Here is a 17652-nt window from a genome sequence, read left to right on the forward strand (position 1 = left end):
AAACAACTCAAGGTGACTGTCCCATAAAGAACGTTATCTTTTCCTGATAATGAACCTACATCCTCACTGAACTTGTGAAGTATTCAAATGGCGCTAACAGACTGTGGTAAAAATGAAAACAAAGCTGAGACATATGCTCTTTAAGAGGAAAAGTTGCTCCCACTTGATTTTTACTTTTTCTTTCTGATACTGTTTTTGTGGTGAGTTAGAAACCCAAAGCAGAGATGCCCCTGACTTTTTTATAAAAAGCCTCTTACTGTATTTTCAGTCAAAATCCAAAAATAATGAGATTCACTTTCAGATGGCACTCCAACTGCACCTTAGAACAGTATCTGAAATTGGAAGATGATGGGGAAAGACAATTCACAAACCTCTCCTTCCAAATTTCTAAGCTGAATCTCAGACCTCCCTTCTTTGTATGACAGCTTGCATGCATACAGTGTGGAAGACAGTTCTATGATAAAGCATGTCTTGAGTGACTGACTGTCAAATGTTCCCTGCAAAGCAGATGAAAAGTTCAGGATCCTTGTTGAAAAAGAAAGAGGGTGTAGGGGGGAAGCACTGGCACTGCAGTAGTGTTAGGAGTTATTAAAATCCTGGACTGGGGAAATTCCATTTTATTCTAGTGGCCAGCACCTGTGCGGGAAGGCTTGCTTGAGGAATTCACAGATGTCAAGGTGACCTTTCAGAGGCTGCTGGCAGCCTGTCAAGCAAGGTCAGAGCCCTCTCTCCCTGATGCGGATACACTTGCTGGCTGACTGACATTCTTCTTTCCTTGCTTTATTTTCATCCCACAGAACGGGCCTGGAGGCTATCATGGAGACCTATGCCTTCTGGAGGCCTCCTGTGCGCACACTCACTTTTGAAGACTTCACTACCATGCAGAAACAGCAAGGTGAGCTTACAAAGAGCATATAAAGAGTTTACGAAGAGCTCTGTAAAGAACAAAGAATGTGTGACAGCAGAAACACTCTGGCACCCTGGGGGGGGTCACACACCTTATGGAGTTCTTGACTGCCATGAAGGGACATAGAGCAGAGAAGATGACAGCTGGGAAATGGTAGTCAACTCATATCTTATGTGGTGCAGTACAGCCACTTAACCTCCCTGGTACCTTTAGTGTACATAAGACCTAGAATGAAGAGAAGGGAGGAGCCACAGGGTTGGGAGAACCTATCAAGTACATGGGTTGAGCATGAAGAGAGCATAGAGAGACTGAAGATTACCATTTGTGTGATGACACAAATGGAAGGAGCGTGTGTCCTTTGGAAGCATTGTGAGCCTAAAAATGCACCTTTCATGCCTTCCCATGCAATCACACTGTCTCTCTCTCAAAACCCTGTGTCCCTGCTGGAGATATTTTCTATGAATATAAGGCTGAATGGAATCATTGGGTAGGCCAAGTCTTTGCTATTTGTTCATACTGYGTCTCCCCATAGCTTCTGCCCTGTACATCTATCAGATGTTAAGTAGGGCTTTCATCTCCCACTTCAGACTATGAGGTCATATTTTTGTCTAGACAGGACTTCCCCATTCACTTCATTTGCAGCTATTCCTAGTTAGAGAGGTGGTCACAGAGAACGTCATTGCAGCCTCGTCCTTTTTTATTCAGATAGAAGTGCAAGAAAAGAAACAAAACAAAACTCTCTTGAAATGTGATGCCTGTGAAGTTAAACAATCAGAACAAAATAAATGTAGCTCTGTGGAGCAGACCACTTTTAGCCTTTCCAAACTGAGCTTGACTTTGACCCAAAAGTTCCATGCAAATCTTGAATCCGTCTGGGGAATGACGTGGCTTTCAATTTAAGAGAGATCAGCCAAAAGGAGTGTGAGAATGCCAGAGGGCAGTAGGCATAGGGGCTGCCTGTTGCCAGGGCAGAATCAGAAGGGGAGTGAGTGCACAGCACCATTCTGGCCATCCATTACCCACAGCTTTCCCATGCAACAGCTCCCCCGTGCAACAGCTCAAAACCCGGATAACCTTCTAAATTGTTTTTCTCAAAGCACAGCACCAAAGGAACAAGGACCACAGTCTATCAGCTATGTCAGACTCCTTGTGTGTGTTCTTTACTTGATCTCATAATGCTTCTAAAATAGCACATAGGGGAGAAGATGTTTTGTACAAGCTTGGAGGCATATGTTGAACAACACTTGTGATCAGGCATGTGGTCAAAGATGGGTTAAAGCAGGGATTCCGAAACATTTTCATCACATGTCTAAATAGAAACATAACAGCTTCTCCTCCTGGTCACAATCACTGAAGCAACCTCCCTCCTCTGACTATTGGCTGGACCTTCTTACCTCCTATTCAGGCTTGCACAGCTCCCCTCCCCTCCCATTCGTTATCAGATAACATCCTAGTGGCAAGTCCAGCAATTGCTTATGTGGTAAGGTAATATTAGGAAAGGAAAATATTTAATGTATTTTTAGCTTGTTTTAATATAGTTTGGCAGCTGAAAACCAGGAAGCAAGCCAGTACCCTGTGACCAGCCAGTTCTGTGCAGACCACCACCACCACTGTACTGCAGACCACTAAACCTAAGGCAGGCCTAAAGTAAAGTTGTGTCTACAGGCCAATCTCAGAAATTAATAACTTGCAACAGAACCAAGACTGCACAGCTCTGCATCTAGCAATACAAAATAGCCTGACGATAATAAATCAAAAATACACCATCTATCCTAGTGCTCTCCTCTCCAGTGTTTGCTGTAATAAACTGTGTTCCGACTTTAGTAAAGTCAAAGTACAAACAAACTTTAAGTCTTAGCTGTTGGGACAGCCCCCAAGGGTCAGCAAAAATATACCAGAGTTCCTGGCAAACAGAGTAAGAAATGTTGAGGCCATGTATGATTCTTCCCTCCAAATCCAGGACAGCCCGGATATACAGTGTCCATAGTTCTTCACTTCCTTGCTTTTGAGCGTGTAAACTGTGTGGTTAGAGTGATAGGTGAGTAAATCACTTGCATTTAATAACTGGTTTCAGTATAAACTACAGCACCTCAGAGCCCTAACCAGTATCTGTATATAAAGGTCTGGTCTGGGATGCCACTCTGCTCCCCTACCTTAAGCTTCAGTGCTCCAAGCTGCATACTATTATCTCATACACCTACATATTAGCGGGTTACAGGTGAGTATTATTTTAATAAATAGGCACTTTAATTATGGAACATGCTGTTGTCTCCAGAGGTAGGTGAACATACAGCATCTCTGAGTAAGTGCTAGAGGAACTGCAAGTCTCCATTTTATCCTTTGAATTGCTAGTTCTGCACAATCTGCATTTGGGTTAGGATGAGGCTCTTTGTGATTGCCAATGAAATGGATGTTTTTTAGCTAGGCTAAGAATATGAGGCAAACCAACCCCTGGAGAGCCCAACACCAGGAAGGAGCACTACAAGCTTTCCCATGGCTCTGGGAAAGTGTTTTGTGGTTCTGGGGGAAACATTGGGATGTGTGGATTATTTTTCCTCACTTCTCATCTCCACTGTGACTCTACTGGAAGCCTAACTGTGTCCACTGCAACTCAAGAGGAGTGCACACTTACTGCAGAAGATCAAGATGAGAGCAGTAAAAATGGCCACAAGCCTAGGAAGAAACATAGTCTACAAAGAATGAGTCATGGCTCTGGTGTTTTTCAGCCTGGAGGGGAAGGAGGRAGGGTATACTAGTGCTGAAATAAAATGCTGACTGTGGTGGATAGGACAAGAAGTAATGGCTTCAGCTACATGAAGTCTAGCAAAGTGTTGGAACAAATTCCCTGTAGAGACTGGGGAATTCAGACTTGATTTTGTAGAGATGAGTCCCCTTGCTCTGCTAGAARAAATGATACTTTCTGAGGCAGAAACATGGGATTTTAACAGTGTGAATATAGTACCATGTTGCTTTCCAGATGGATTTCCACAAATAGATTTTTTTAGGGAGCTTGCTATGGATTCTTAGCTTTTCTTTTGCCATTTGGTTTGTTTGTTTGTTTGTTTTGTGAAACAGAAGTGTTTTCTGCCATTTTCAAAAGAGTTCTGTCAAACAAATCTAATTGAATTATCATATTAGATTACAGATTTGACTGATAGAGGTATCTCTATAGGTGTGATGGACTTTTGGAGAACATTTAACTTGATGCCACGTATCATTCTGATGAAAAAGTTGTTATTAGCATGGAATAAGAAACGAGTAGCAAGCTGATCTCAAAGCTAATAGTAAATGTGAAATCACCGTCCAGTGGGGACAGCTCTGCTGTTGCTCTTCAGAGACTGGTTCCAAGACTAACTGACACAGAACTAAAAAAAGCTGCAACTGATAAAAAGTACAAATCGTATAAAGACTGGCAGCGTGGTCAGTAATGATGGGGACAAGGGCACAAAGAACAGGAGAGATTGCCTGGTAACCTGCATGCATTCAAACAAAGCATGGCTTTTAATTCAGCCAAATACAATATCATGTGTCTAGGAATAAAACACAGGACATACATACCCACAGAGTGAGGTTCTGCATCCTGGAAAGCATTGGCACTGGCAAGGCATTGGAGGTCAGAGAGGATAAGCCACTGCTCGGGCAAGTGGGCAGTGTGTGTAAAGCTGTGATAAAAAGAAACTTGCAATCTTTGAGGTAGGAACAGGAATAGTGAGAAACACTGGGGAGACAATTTGCCTGCTATGAACTGACATTATAATATGGTCTTCTACTGCACATATTTTTAAAGGGTGCAAAGAAATTGGAGAAGAATTCAGAGGAAAAAAAACCAGAATGATTTGTTGGTTGGAGAAGATTCCTGGAAATGAGAGCTCAGTAAGCATTGTTAATCAAAAAGAAAATCAAGAGCTGAATTTTTTCAGCCTGTTCTATCTTACAGGGAAAAGAATACCTGGCTGAAAATGGTGGTTCCATGTCACTCATCCTTGACAAATTCTTGTGACAGTGATTACCACATTTTTATGTCACGACTATGTGAAATATAATTTCGGTAGCTTTGATTTTCCTGTTCTAATTGGAAGATCATCCCTTTGTGTGGGATGATTTCAGATAAGGAGAACAGAAACTTCCCATCTGCCTTCTTTATACAATCGATTGTTTTATAGGTTTTGTGTCCCCTTTCTGTGCTTTTCTGTGAGTAATGCCAGTCATTTCAGTTTCTCCTCAAGTGGGAAGGTTTCCAGGTCCTTAATCACTTCTTAAAAACAAGTCTGCACAGAGTATTCCAGATGCAGCCACATGATACAATTATCTAAAGGTATTATAATTTTTTCCACATTATCCTTTCTCCTATTCGACATGCATCATAGTGTTTTGTTCATTTGTTTGGCCCAAGCTATATGTTCAGCAAAGGCCACAGTGACACACAGAATCGATACTTGGAGCGTTGGATGCAGCTGTTTCATACAGGATTAAGTGACTTTCTAATTTACACAATGAAGGGTTTCAGCTGCCCCACAAACAGGAGAGCCTGATAATACAACCAGCCACACAGATGGCTGATGTGACTGACACCAGTGGTCCACAAACTTTATTTGCACTGCTGACTGCTGAACTACAGTATGTGAGYAAGTCACTGCAGGTCTGAGGCTGTGTTGTGCTTCTAATGAGGGAGGTGTGTGGCTTCTGTCAGTGAACCCTTTGGCATGGGTACAAAACCTCTGTTTTAGAGTAAGCAATCTAAAAGCCATCATAGCTTTACAAGGGCAAGCACCATTTTTGACACAGTCACAGCAGATCTGCAGCCAGTTTTAAAAAAATCCCCCTGAAAAGAACCTTACAGATGCTCAGCAAACAGTGGTTTAGGAGAGGCTGACCTTTCAGAGGATGATGTCACCCACTCTGCAGTCTACTTATTAGAAGGGAAAAAGAGGGCTTGGGATTATTGAATGCATATGGCAATGGGATGTGGAGAAAGCCAAGAATCTATTAAAGTATTTAATTGGGATATATTTTCAAAATTTAGACTGAACCTCATCCAGATTCTCATTATTAAAAATATGTGGCTCAGTTTCTTGTTTTTAACAGGGAACATAAAAAAAGAGGGGAGTAGGGGGAAGAAAATAAGAGTTCCAGTAACTCTGGGCYGTATCACTTTCCAAGAGCAAAAAGCCATTGCTGGCTCTATCTGATATGTAGTAGGATATTGCGATGAGCATATCACTGTCAGAGAATGTAAGTTTTGCCAGGACATAGACAAACCAGGATGACACTGTRACCATACTAGAGTAGTGATTAGTATCTGATCTTTGCTATAAAAACTGGAAAGCTATGCAAGAAATCAAACTGAAGATACTCTCACAGCTGGTAAAAAGAATTGCTTTCTAAGTAGAATTGCAGAACCAATATGAGAGTTACATGATGTGGTATATCAGCAGGTTTGCAGTACAAAATTATACTTCTCCATTAAGTCCTGTTTTGATACATGCACACCATATTTGCAAGGGTCAAAGATTTTAGTTCCAATTGGTGAATTCTCAAGGCAGTTTTCCTTTCAAGTGGTATTTCTTTGCTTGAATAAATGCCTTTGCTAAGGGCTGTGTATCAATTGCTTTCAACGGTTTCAATCTGTTCTCCATCAGCATAAACATATCCATTGYTCTTGCCTTGGAGATCTCAGGTAGGAAGGTCATCTATTAGGATATCTGCAGATTGTTGCTCGTTATTGAGATTAGCATCAAGAGTTTGAAATTTGTCTAAAACTGTGCCAGAGACAGAGAGGGGCATGCTCTTTGGTAAGACAGGACAACATTACCGTTTAAACCAGAGTTTGAGTACAACTCCCAGTCTCCCTCTGAAAGGGAACATCATAATGATTGTAGTCTTGTGCTAACAAAGGTATGGACAGAAGGCTCTTTCCTCTAAGTGGAAGAGGTGCAATCCACTCATTTACTTCTTGTAGTAAAAATGAGTCCAGAAAGACCTCAAGACTGTAGGATGCATTCACAGATAGGAGACAGATGCCCTGAGCTGAGATGTTACTGCTTTTACACCTTCCTTATACGTAAGCATTATTCTTCTTCTGCAGACATCACTTCTGTCTTCTCAAGGATGCATTTATATTGCATGTTATTCATTTTTCCTTTGGTATATTGTTCTCTATGCTAGGCATGATGTTCAGAGAGCTGCCCTGATCACATCCTTCCAAAACCAGTGTTGTGAATGCACAAATGAGTGTTAGTGTCAAATGGAGGCAGGAGCTCTCCAGAATGTCACATCAGCAGCCCTTACAAGCAGAAAGAAGCAAATATACGTCAAGATCCCTTTGTCTTAATATGAGATCCCAGACTCCCAAAATAGTGTTTACCATGAGAATGGAGCTTAGGATGTCAAAGGAAGCTGAGAAATCCATGAACGCATCAGCTTGGCCACTTGCCTCCCAACTGCAGCCATCAGGTCCTTCAGCAATGCCACCAGGATAATCTGGATGCTGATTCCCCTTTGAAATCAATTGTGAATGGTCTAGGCTATTGGCAGAGGTCAGATATTTTGGGTTCGTCTCGATTATCATCTTGATTCTTTTGACCTTGAAAAGGAGATTGGAAACAGAGCAATTGTTGCTAGAGTTATTGGGATGAAGTGCTGGTTTCTGCTTCTTACTTCAAATGGCTAGGAGATTGCCTCATTTAAATGAAGCAGTGGGGAACAAATGATTCCAGCTTCTTTTTGGTAGGATTGCAAACTGTTTTTCTTTAGGGAAGAGGTGCTTCTGGTGCTTCAAGATCTCAACTTCCATGACAAAAAGTTAAAATACCYTCACAGATGTGACGTAAAAGTCTGAGAGTGAGAGTCTGTGCCACTCTCTGATAATCTGAAAGAAGCTTAAAGCATTCATTTATTTCAGAGAGATGTTTACTCTTAAGTCTAATTACTGATGTGTAAATCTCTGTTACTGCATGGGTGATCAAATTTTAAATGAATTATGAGGAACAATGGTGTTTTGAAGACTTGCACAATTTCCTTGGTAGGTTATTTCACTACAAGTGGAATATGGCATGTGCTTAATACGATATGCTGTGCTCTTCCTCAATTTAGGAATTTTAAATCTTGGTGCCTCCAGGGTTTGTATCTTGTTATTTTTTTATTGTTTAGCATACCTTGGAGGTTCCAGAGCCTGTGCTTGACCAAAGCAGATTCCATCAAGAAAGGCAAGGGGTCATGAGTTTTCAATTTCTTTTGTCACCACCAAAGAAATCACCGTGATTTCAAATATCTTAAGTTGCAAAGTTGCAGCATTTTCTTCAAAGTTTTAAGTCACTGTTGTGACTTTCTGAAGGGTTTATATCACACCTTTCCTGCATCAGTTTTTCATTCACTGAGGTCCCTATCTGGTCTACAATCAGTGTGCCAATGTCTGTGCCTAGCTATTAGTTATAAAGGTGAGAGACAGTGCATAATTTTCACTGAAAAGCAATTTCCTCTGCTAATGGGGAGGCCCATTGTCCTCTAGGCCTGAATTAATTTATTTCGACTGTACCTGAAGAAGGGAAACAAGGAACATTTCCGTAGGAACTAACATACAATTCACAAAAGCAGTGTGTATGCTACATTACTGCTGCACACAAAGCAGAAAACCAGGTCCAACACATTTTCTCTCAAGACAGTGTGGAGCCACCTCAAAGCCATTGTATCGTTATATGAGGAGCAAAATCCATTTTATTAAAGGCAGTCTGGGGGAACTGGAAAGGGGATGTTGTCTGTTATTTTGGGAAAGATGTCTTGATACTCAGAGTGGAGATGAGAATGGAAATCAGAAGTCCTGAACTGTAGTTTTCCTTAGGGATTGTTCACATTAGAAAAAAAAATTGTATTTCTAACTTACTGGCTGGCCAGTTTATGTTGTAGAAATCTGCAAGAGCTAAAGAGATGAAAAGTATTCTTCTAGAGTTCCTCTAGATTTACAATTAACTCCAATGATTTCCATAACTTGAGGAAAATTAAAAATAAAATGATACTTCTTTGTAATTTACAAATCTTAAAATTCCCTTTCATTCCTCACTGTTATGTCATATAATACGTATTTTCCCCCTGAAGTCTATTGCTGTATTGTCCTTTTTGCCTTTTGCTATATCTCCATAACTACAAAGAAATCCTTATGTTTCCCTACCGAAAGAGCATGCAGTAGCTTTTGGGTAAAAAATCTTTTTAAAGATTTTTACAGCAGATTCATAATTTGATAATTGGCCAAGGGCTTTAGAGAGAAAACAAGCAGCTACATTTTGTGAAGAAAGAAATGGCTCTCGTTCTCTGAAAGAAGGAAGGTTTTATTCCTAGAAACAGGGAAAAATGAAGAGCAAGTCCAGCATGTCGCAGTCATTGGAAGCCATTTCTATCACTCTCATGGCTTGGTTTGCTGATAACCAGAAACGGAAAATTCCATTGACTCCTGCAGAAAATGTGGAATTGGATTCCAGGGACTGTTAAACTCAGTACTTAACATCCTAGGAGTATCCAGTGCACAGAAGATAGCCTGGAGGAAACCATTAAACCCAGGACACTGCTTTTTTCTTGTTTCCCTCCTCCTCTTCTTCTTCTTTTCTTAACATTGCAGATTCSTTTCCCTCTGGAAGACCAGGTGGTCCTGCCCTAGCTCAGTGAGAGGTGTTGGAAGAGGCATCAAAGCTGTTAGGTTTTCCAAGGTACAGAAGAAGGAGTTCAGAAAGGGGAGTGATGGCATAAGAAGGATATGAGGAATCATTCAGTCTTTCTGAGAGTTTTAAATCTGAGTTCTTGCAAGTTAGGGGTGCAAGAGAGATCTCAGGCTGTCAGTTATACTTGCAGAATGWAAGTTGTAATGAAATGTGGGACAGGAGTAATACCTGATAATGTGGTGCGCTGACACAAATACAGCAAGCAGAAATTTGCTTTAAAGCACTAATTGAGAGTTTCTGTTGGGGTTTAACATAGAAATATTCCCTTAAAGGGTCAGCAAGGCTGCTAAAGAGTAGCATGTATATGCAGTAACTGTTGAATGCTGTCCTTAGAAAACTGAATAAGGCTATATTGTGAAAGGTATTTAGAAACCTGGAGATGCAAGAGGCATCCAGCAGGACTTAAGCATGTACTGCTTTAAGCAAGGAATGAATCCAGATTTGTGCTTGGCCTGAATATAAAAGGACTTGAGATCAGATGATCATAGTGGCACCTTCTGGCCTCATAACCTACCAGTCTGTCAGATCAGCAGGCAGTCTGCATAATCTCTTTCTCATAACCATCTCTGATATCTACCTTTGGACAAGTACATAGTTTTTGTTCTGTGACCAATGGCACAGTAACTTGGAAGGCAGAAAATAAATATCTTAAGTCATATTTAGGGTGCATGCATGGAAGGGAATTTTGCTTTTTTGTTCAAATGTCATTACATTTATTTACCACTGTGGTAGAACACTGTGAATAACTGGAAAGAGTTGGTTTCTTCCATGCTTTGGAAAATCCTTTAACATATGTATACATCTGTAGAGACTTCACAAAAATCAGACCTTTCAGGAATGACTTAGAGCGTGTCTGCCCCGACAGGCTTCTCTGTCTGTGCTCCAGGCTGGCCAGACACATGCCAGCGCCAGGCCAGCTCCATTTGGAAAGCTGGAGAGCTGCATTAGCATGGCTCTGTGCCCAAGTGAATATAAAGCCTCTCAGGAGGGCTTATTAGCTCAAGCAAAGCACCAGAAGGAGAGCTACAGGCCAGATGAGCTGCTAGCAGCTACAGCCCCTCTTTCTCTTGCCCTCAGAAGATCAGATACATGCCTATCACAAGACAGAGATGCCTACATTTTTGGTATATTACAGAGGAGGAGCTTTGACTCCACCAGGAGAGAGATCAGCAAGATTGTCTTGCCTGCACTAATTATTTCCAAGCATCCGGTCTTTGGGCTAGGTCCTGCTGACATCTGAGGGAAAGATGGCTGAGCCTAGGTTGTGGGACAAACAGACTGTCCTGCTGGGCTGAGTACAGCCTGTAGGCTGTAGGCTAGCCCCCGTTTAATCCAGAGCCAGTATTTGTGGCCCTGCTAAGCTAAACTAGCTTGCAGATGGAAGTAGTCTGAGCTTTTTAAGAAATGTTTTCGCTCAAAGAATGAACAACTACTTTGCACTAACTGTCGTATCAAAACGTGAAGTCCTTGTGTTTCCCAGCTTTGTTAGAAGATTGGTAGACAGGCTCTGAAGACCTTCAGTCAAATCCATCCTTAATGAGATGGTTAACACAAGATTATCACTGCCGGAGCCCAACCACACCAGGATTTGTAGGCTGAAATATTTTCTAATAATGGTGTTGGAGTAGAGGACAAACAAGTTACCTCCATCTCCTCAGCTGAGGTATGGCAGCCAGGTGTTGCATTGTTCACTGCAATGTGGTGCTAAAAGAAAAGCACTTTACTCAGTGCTAGGATTAAAGATTTCATCATAGAAGGCAGTCTAAGCTGACCAAATTCCACAGAATCACAGCACGGTTGAGGYTGGATGATCTGGAGATCATCTAGTCCAACCCCTCTACTCAAGGAGGGTCACCTGGAGTATGTTAGACAGGATCATGTCCAGGTGGGTTTTGAATATCTACAGAGAAGGAAACTCCACAACCTCTCTGGGCAACCTCTTCCAGTGCTCTGTCACTCACAGTAAAGAGGTTTTTCCTTATACTCAGGTGGAACTTCCTGTGGTTCAGTTTGTGCCCATTCTTTCTTGTCCTGTTGCTTGGCACCACTGAAAAGAGTCTGGACCCATGCTCTTGACACCTTCCCTTCAGGTATTTGTACATGTTGATAAGATCCCCTCTCAGCCTTCTCTTCTCCAGGCTAAACAGGCCCAGCTCTCGCAGCTGTTTCTCACAGGAGAGATGTTCCAGTCCCCCAGTCATCTTTGTAGCCCTATCCTGGACTCTCTCCAGTAGCTCCATGTCTCTCTTGTACCGGYGAGCCCAGAACTAGACGCAGTACTCGAGATGAGGCCTCACCAGGACTGAGTAGATGCAGACGATCACCTCCCTCGACCTGCTGGCAACACTCTTCCTAATGCACCCCAGGAGACCACTGGCCTTCTTGGCCACCAGGGCACATTGCTGGCTTATGGTCAACTTGTTGTCCACTAGGACTCCCCAGGTCCTTCTCCGCAGAGCTGCTCTCCAGAAGGTCAGCCCCCAGCCTGTACTGGTGCCTAGGGTTATTCCTCCCTAGGTGCAGGACTCTGCACTTGACCTTGTGGAACCTCATGAAGTTCCTCTGCCCAGYTCTCCAGCCTGTCCAGATCTCTCTGAATGGCAGAACAGCCCTCTGGTGTATCAGCCACACGTCACAGTTTGATATCACCAGCAAACTTTGAGGAGGCACTCTGTCCCTTTGTCCAGGTCATCGATGAGTAAATTGAAAAGGAAGGGTCCCAGTACTGAGCCCTGGGGGACGCCACTAGCTACAGGCCTCCAACTAGACTCTGTGCCACTGAATACAGCCCTCTGAGTTCTGTCTTTCAGCCAGTTCTCCATCCACCTCACTGTCCACTCATCTAGCCCACACTTCCTGAGCTTGTCTACGAGGATGTTATGGAAGATAGTGTCAAAAGCCTTGCTGAAGTCAAGGTACACAATGTCCACTGCTCTCCCCTCATCTACCCAGCCAGTCATTCCATCACAGAAGGCTATCAGGTTAAGTTGATTAAGTATGATTTCCCCTTGGTGAATCCATGCTGACTACTCCTGATCACCTTCTTTTCCTCCATATGCTTGAAGATGACAGCCAGAAGGAGCTGTTCCATCATCTTTCCAGGGATGGAGGTAAGGCTGACTGGCAATCCTACTTATTGCCAGGCCTCCTCCTTGCAGGATCCTGAAGTCCACTATCTCATGGTTACTGTAGCCAAAGCTGCCCCCAACCTTCACATCTCCCACCAGTCCTTTGTTTGTTAGTACAAGATCCAACAGCACACCTCTCCTTGTTGGCTCCTCCACCACCTGTGTCAAAATATTATCATTGATGCTCTGCAGGAGCCTCTTGGACTAGCTGTGTTGTCTTTCCAGCAGATATCAGAGTAGTTGAAGTCTCCCATGARAACCAGGGCCTGTGATTGTGAGGCTACTTCCAGCTGTCTGTAGAAGGCCGCATTGACTTCCTCTTCCTGATCAGGTGGCCTGTAGTAGACACCCACAACAGTGTTACCCATGTTAGCCTGCCCTTTAATCCTTACCCATAAACTCTTAACTCGCTCTTCATCTAGCCCTAGGCAGAGCTCGATACATTCCAGTTGCTCCCTCACATAAAGAGCAACTCCACCACCTCGCCTTCCTGGCCTGTCTTTCCTAAAAATCACATAGCCATCCATGAYRSCATTCCAGTCATGAGAGCTATCCCACCATGTCTCTGTAATTACAATGAGATCGTGGCCCTGTGACCACACACAGATCTCCAGTTCCTCCTGTTCATTCCCCATTCTGCGTGCATTGGTGAACAACCGTTTTGGAGAGGTAGTTGTACATGCAGGTTTCCCGGGGGAGGGTTTAAGGGGGTCCCCATAGCCATGTCTCATATGGATATCCCTGGCTGCGTGCACCCGCTGGAGGCATCCCGACTTGTGCCATATTTTGTAGGCTACCTTGTCTTTATTACTCTCCCCTTCCCTCACCCTTTCCAGTTTTAAGCTCTTTTTACCAGGCTGGCCAACCTGTTGGCAAAGACACACATACCTTTTAACTCGTTATTAAAATGGTTTGGAAATGTGTAACTTCCAGTCAATTAAAGACAGCAATTTCTTACACTACAATAATGTGTGCACTAATCTGACTTGACTCTGTCAGTATCCAAGGCATGGCCCTGATGTTCAGCCATTCTTGTACTGACTGCAGTCTTGGCTTGTGCTTGCTCCTGCTCTGCACTAAGCAGGGACTTCAGGGACTGGGAGATTTGTATGGAAGCACTGCAGGTGATGGTAGCAACTGATGCCTGGAAACTTTAGCAAGTACGCTGCAGTTGAGTCCAAAGTGTGATTTATGTGCACCTTTCAGATAAAGGAGGTTGGGACGAGCTGTGGGTCTAATGTGGTGTTATTCCTAAGAGAGATCCCAGAAAGTTTTCCATGTGCAATTGCTTCAGACTCTCTTGGCAGTGATACTCTCGCTCCCCTATCTCCTCATTGCCAGAGAGCTCCCTTGGCTTACACTGGCTGCTTGGCAGATGTGTTTTCCATCTAGACTGCAAAGTTAGCAATTCTCTATGTGGCCTGCACTGTGTAGGAGAGCTGTCCCTTACTTTTCAGATGCCCTGGCATGCTGAGTGCTTCAAGAATGTTGCAGGTCCTGGTTTTAGGGCACACCATACCCTTGAGGCTGCATATGTTTTTTGGATTTGCAGTTTTTTTCTGAAATTATCCTTAACACAGTCTTAGTCTAGGTAAAGGATTTATATGTAACATATAAGAAGAAAACACTGTAACTGATGCTTTGAAGGTCACGTGACAGGAAGGAAAGAAGACCAGTCCTAAGCTATTTACAATGAAATTTTAATGGCAGTTCTTATTTGCATCTAAACGACAAGCCGTAGATGCATCCCTGATTCTTGTGGTCAGGTATTCAACRCTGGCATGCAGCCAGCATTTCTAGACTGTGTTCACAAGAGGGAGTGCTGCRGTGGGGAAGGTTTGCACTCTCCATGAGGTTTCGCTGTGTTCCACTATGATTTAATTCTTTCTCTCACTTTCCGTCCTCAATAATGATTTTTTAATTCTCAATTTAGTTTAGGAAATTTGACCTTCCTCTCACTAGATTATTCTCCACTCCTTCTCTTTAGAAATGCTCCTGTCCCTTTGATAAGGCCTGTCCCAGTCATGACCTGCATGCCCAGAGAGCAGACTCATTTCAGGATGGCTCCAGGGCCTGGCTAAGCCCTAAACATAACAACATCAGGACACCGTGAGATAGCACACTTTTATCTGCCAGGCAGGGTGGGCCTCAGATCCAGAGGCTTTGACGTTATAAACCTTGTATTTTGTATGAACATGTGACTTGCGAATTGCACATACCTGRGACTGATGTATGCAGGGCCAGAAATGATCCTCTGAAGATTGGACTTGGTGGTAACCAGATCACTTTGGACTCTTGATAAGTGTGGAGGTGAGGGATGCTATRACATTAATGGTAAATGATGTAGATGTTAGCAATTATTTCCAGGGGCAGTAGTGGATAGAGAAGAGTTAAAAATTATTGAGAGATTCATTTTGTTTTTCAATAAATATGGCTGTCACTGACTTGATCTAAATATAGTCTTGTGTATCAGTTTAACTAGACTGGTTTATATCCATGCTTTCCGTTAAAATGACATACATGTCTGTGTTTCTGAGACTGTAGGTTGTTGTGGGTGTACTTGTTGGGCTTGCTGTCATTTCTACAGGTATTTGGCCAACTCAGTAACAACTCCAGTCCAAGCTGTAATTTYACAAAGGTCCAGGTTGCACCTGGCCCAAACTTACTGCTTTCAGCAAAGACAAATTAGAAATATAATTGAGAGCAGAGTAGAGCTATTTGCCTTTTAAAGAGGGTGAGCTGAGGTGGAGATTTTGTGCTGGTGGGCCTTGCTCTATGTTGTCACTCATTCTCCTTAAAAGTGTAAAGATTATTCTGTAAATGAACAGAAACTTTACTACCCTGCTTTATGTTCTACTGCAGTAAAAGTGCTTTGTGTCCTATGCTTATGACTGAGATCTGTGGCAAAGTATTTTTTTAAAGGGAGTTATCAGATCTGGCATTTACTCCTGCCTATAGATCTCTTAGTCTCTTAGCTCCTGATTGTTTTGAAGTCAGGCGGGAAAAGAAGAAAATCTTTTTTTTTTTTTTTTTTTTTTTTTTTTTTTTTTTTTTTTTTTTTTTTTTTTTTTTTTTTTTTTTTTTTTTTTTTTTTTTTTTTTTTTCCCATCATTCCTGGTTACTATGTTGTCTCTTCAGGTTTTTTGATTGGCTTTCAGAAAGAGATCATCTGAAATCTGCAATTCAGTGTTTCAATTTTGGAACACCGATAGTCAGTTAAACAACACTTGCAGTTCCTAACCTGAGATCTCTGCCTACTCTTGCTCTGTGGAACCAAGACCTCAGTTATGGGTATTACTCTACCATAGACTCCTTAGCAGATGTTTAAAACCTAATGCTCCTGGTAAAGAGTATGCATGCTTCTCTCCTGCATACTTTTCTTAGGTTAACTAAGATATAAAGACAGACTGAAATGAAATCCTTGCAGGTAATCATTTATTCTACATATTTTTTTGTTTCAAACAGATCGTAAAATGCTCACAAAGATATTTATTTAGGATTTTTTTTTTACTTACTGCTCATACACTGCCAGCAAATAAGTCATGATCTGAAGTTCATTCRTGAAATATGTGGTGTAAAGAATAAAGTGAGTAATTACTATGCAGTGAGTTAAATACGTGACACTTAGTGTTGTACTTGTTTTGTCATTATGTGACTTCTGTATTTCTGGTGTTTGATAGWTGAGCAATGATAAATGAACTCAGCTGTCTTTCCTGCCCTCTCTTTAGAGCAGGGCTAACAGAGGAAAATATGTGTCTACACTTCAGCATCTGGGTTCAAACTCACCTTTATCAGCATTTCAACTAAAATGGACTTTGCAAAAAAAAAAAGCCTACTTGTAGAGAGGCACTGTTCCCTTCTGTCAATCCTGCTGCAGTTTTGACAACCTGTGCAAGAGAGCCAGGGTGAAGAGCTGGAGGAGGGTTAACATCTTAACTTACCACAACAGAATTCACRAGAAACTTTAAAAGATCCAGGGAAGTGTGTCTTTTGCTATCAATCCAGAATCAGAAGTTCACATGAGGCCTTTAAGTTATGATGCTGAAATGCAATAGCAGATTTGAACATTTCAGTGTACTCAGGAAGGAWATACAGAGAGTCTATGGTGCTGCTTGAAACTTGATGTTCCCTTTTCAATTCTAATGGACATTTGAGGCAGGGCTTTTCTTTTATACTTCTGATTGAATGACAGAATGAGTCAGCAGCTGAGGGTTGTAAGCAATAAATATTCATCCCCGTGGCTGATAATAGGAATGATTAYTTTGACTTAGCAGTAACCCAAGAACACATATTTCTGTGATGCTGCCTGGGTTACCACAGCCAGTCCAGSCTGTGCTTATCCAAGGTTTCTTTCTTCTTGTTTTTGGTTCTTGTCAAACCATTGTCAAACCTTTTTTTAAAATTATTTTCTCAAACTGCCTTTTCAAGCTGATGTCTCACTCAATTTCATTTCTGATRTGTTGGAAAGACTGATAAAATCTCAGTTGCGCTCTCACCACCACACACTTAAACAGAACTTGTTGTCTTTGTAGCACAGCTCTTGGTCACTAGCAACATCCCTTCTCTTTTCATCACACAGCATTGCCTTCAGTTCCTCCCCTATTTTGCACTAGACCTAGACTGGTCTTAAAACCTGCTGGTTTTATTCCACATGGCAACATGTTAGAAAGCTATCCTTTCCTCTTGCCCATCAATGTGCAGCCTTTGCCCTGGTTTTATTTCATTTACCCATTCTAACCCACTCTTTTCCAGAACCTTTGCCTCTCCCCTAGCATCTTCTAGCCTGTCCAAAATGCTACCTCATCAGTTGTCTTCATTGTTTCTCTGGTTCTGTTGCCCCTCTACTCAAATCCCTTCACTCCTTTTGCAAGACCTTCCAGAGCAAATTGCCCTAAAGCAAAAAAAAAAA

At 42.2% G+C, this 17652-nt stretch overlaps 1 protein-coding gene across 1 annotated transcript in view; it reads left to right on the forward strand.

Moving 5' to 3' along the window:
* Nucleotides 1-17652, forward strand: part of TBX15 (T-box transcription factor 15) — a 105246-nt gene that overhangs the window by 84326 nt on the left and 3268 nt on the right. The window contains exon 7 of the mRNA XM_085324669.1: nt 798-895. Coding sequence (XP_085180795.1) covers nt 798-895 — 98 coding nt within the window. The remainder of the gene's footprint in view (nt 1-797; nt 896-17652) is intronic.

This window comes from Rhea americana, unplaced genomic scaffold (genome assembly GCF_003343005.1).
Source record: "Rhea americana isolate MKP2758 unplaced genomic scaffold, rheAme1 scaffold_92, whole genome shotgun sequence".
NCBI lineage: Eukaryota > Metazoa > Chordata > Aves > Rheiformes > Rheidae > Rhea > Rhea americana.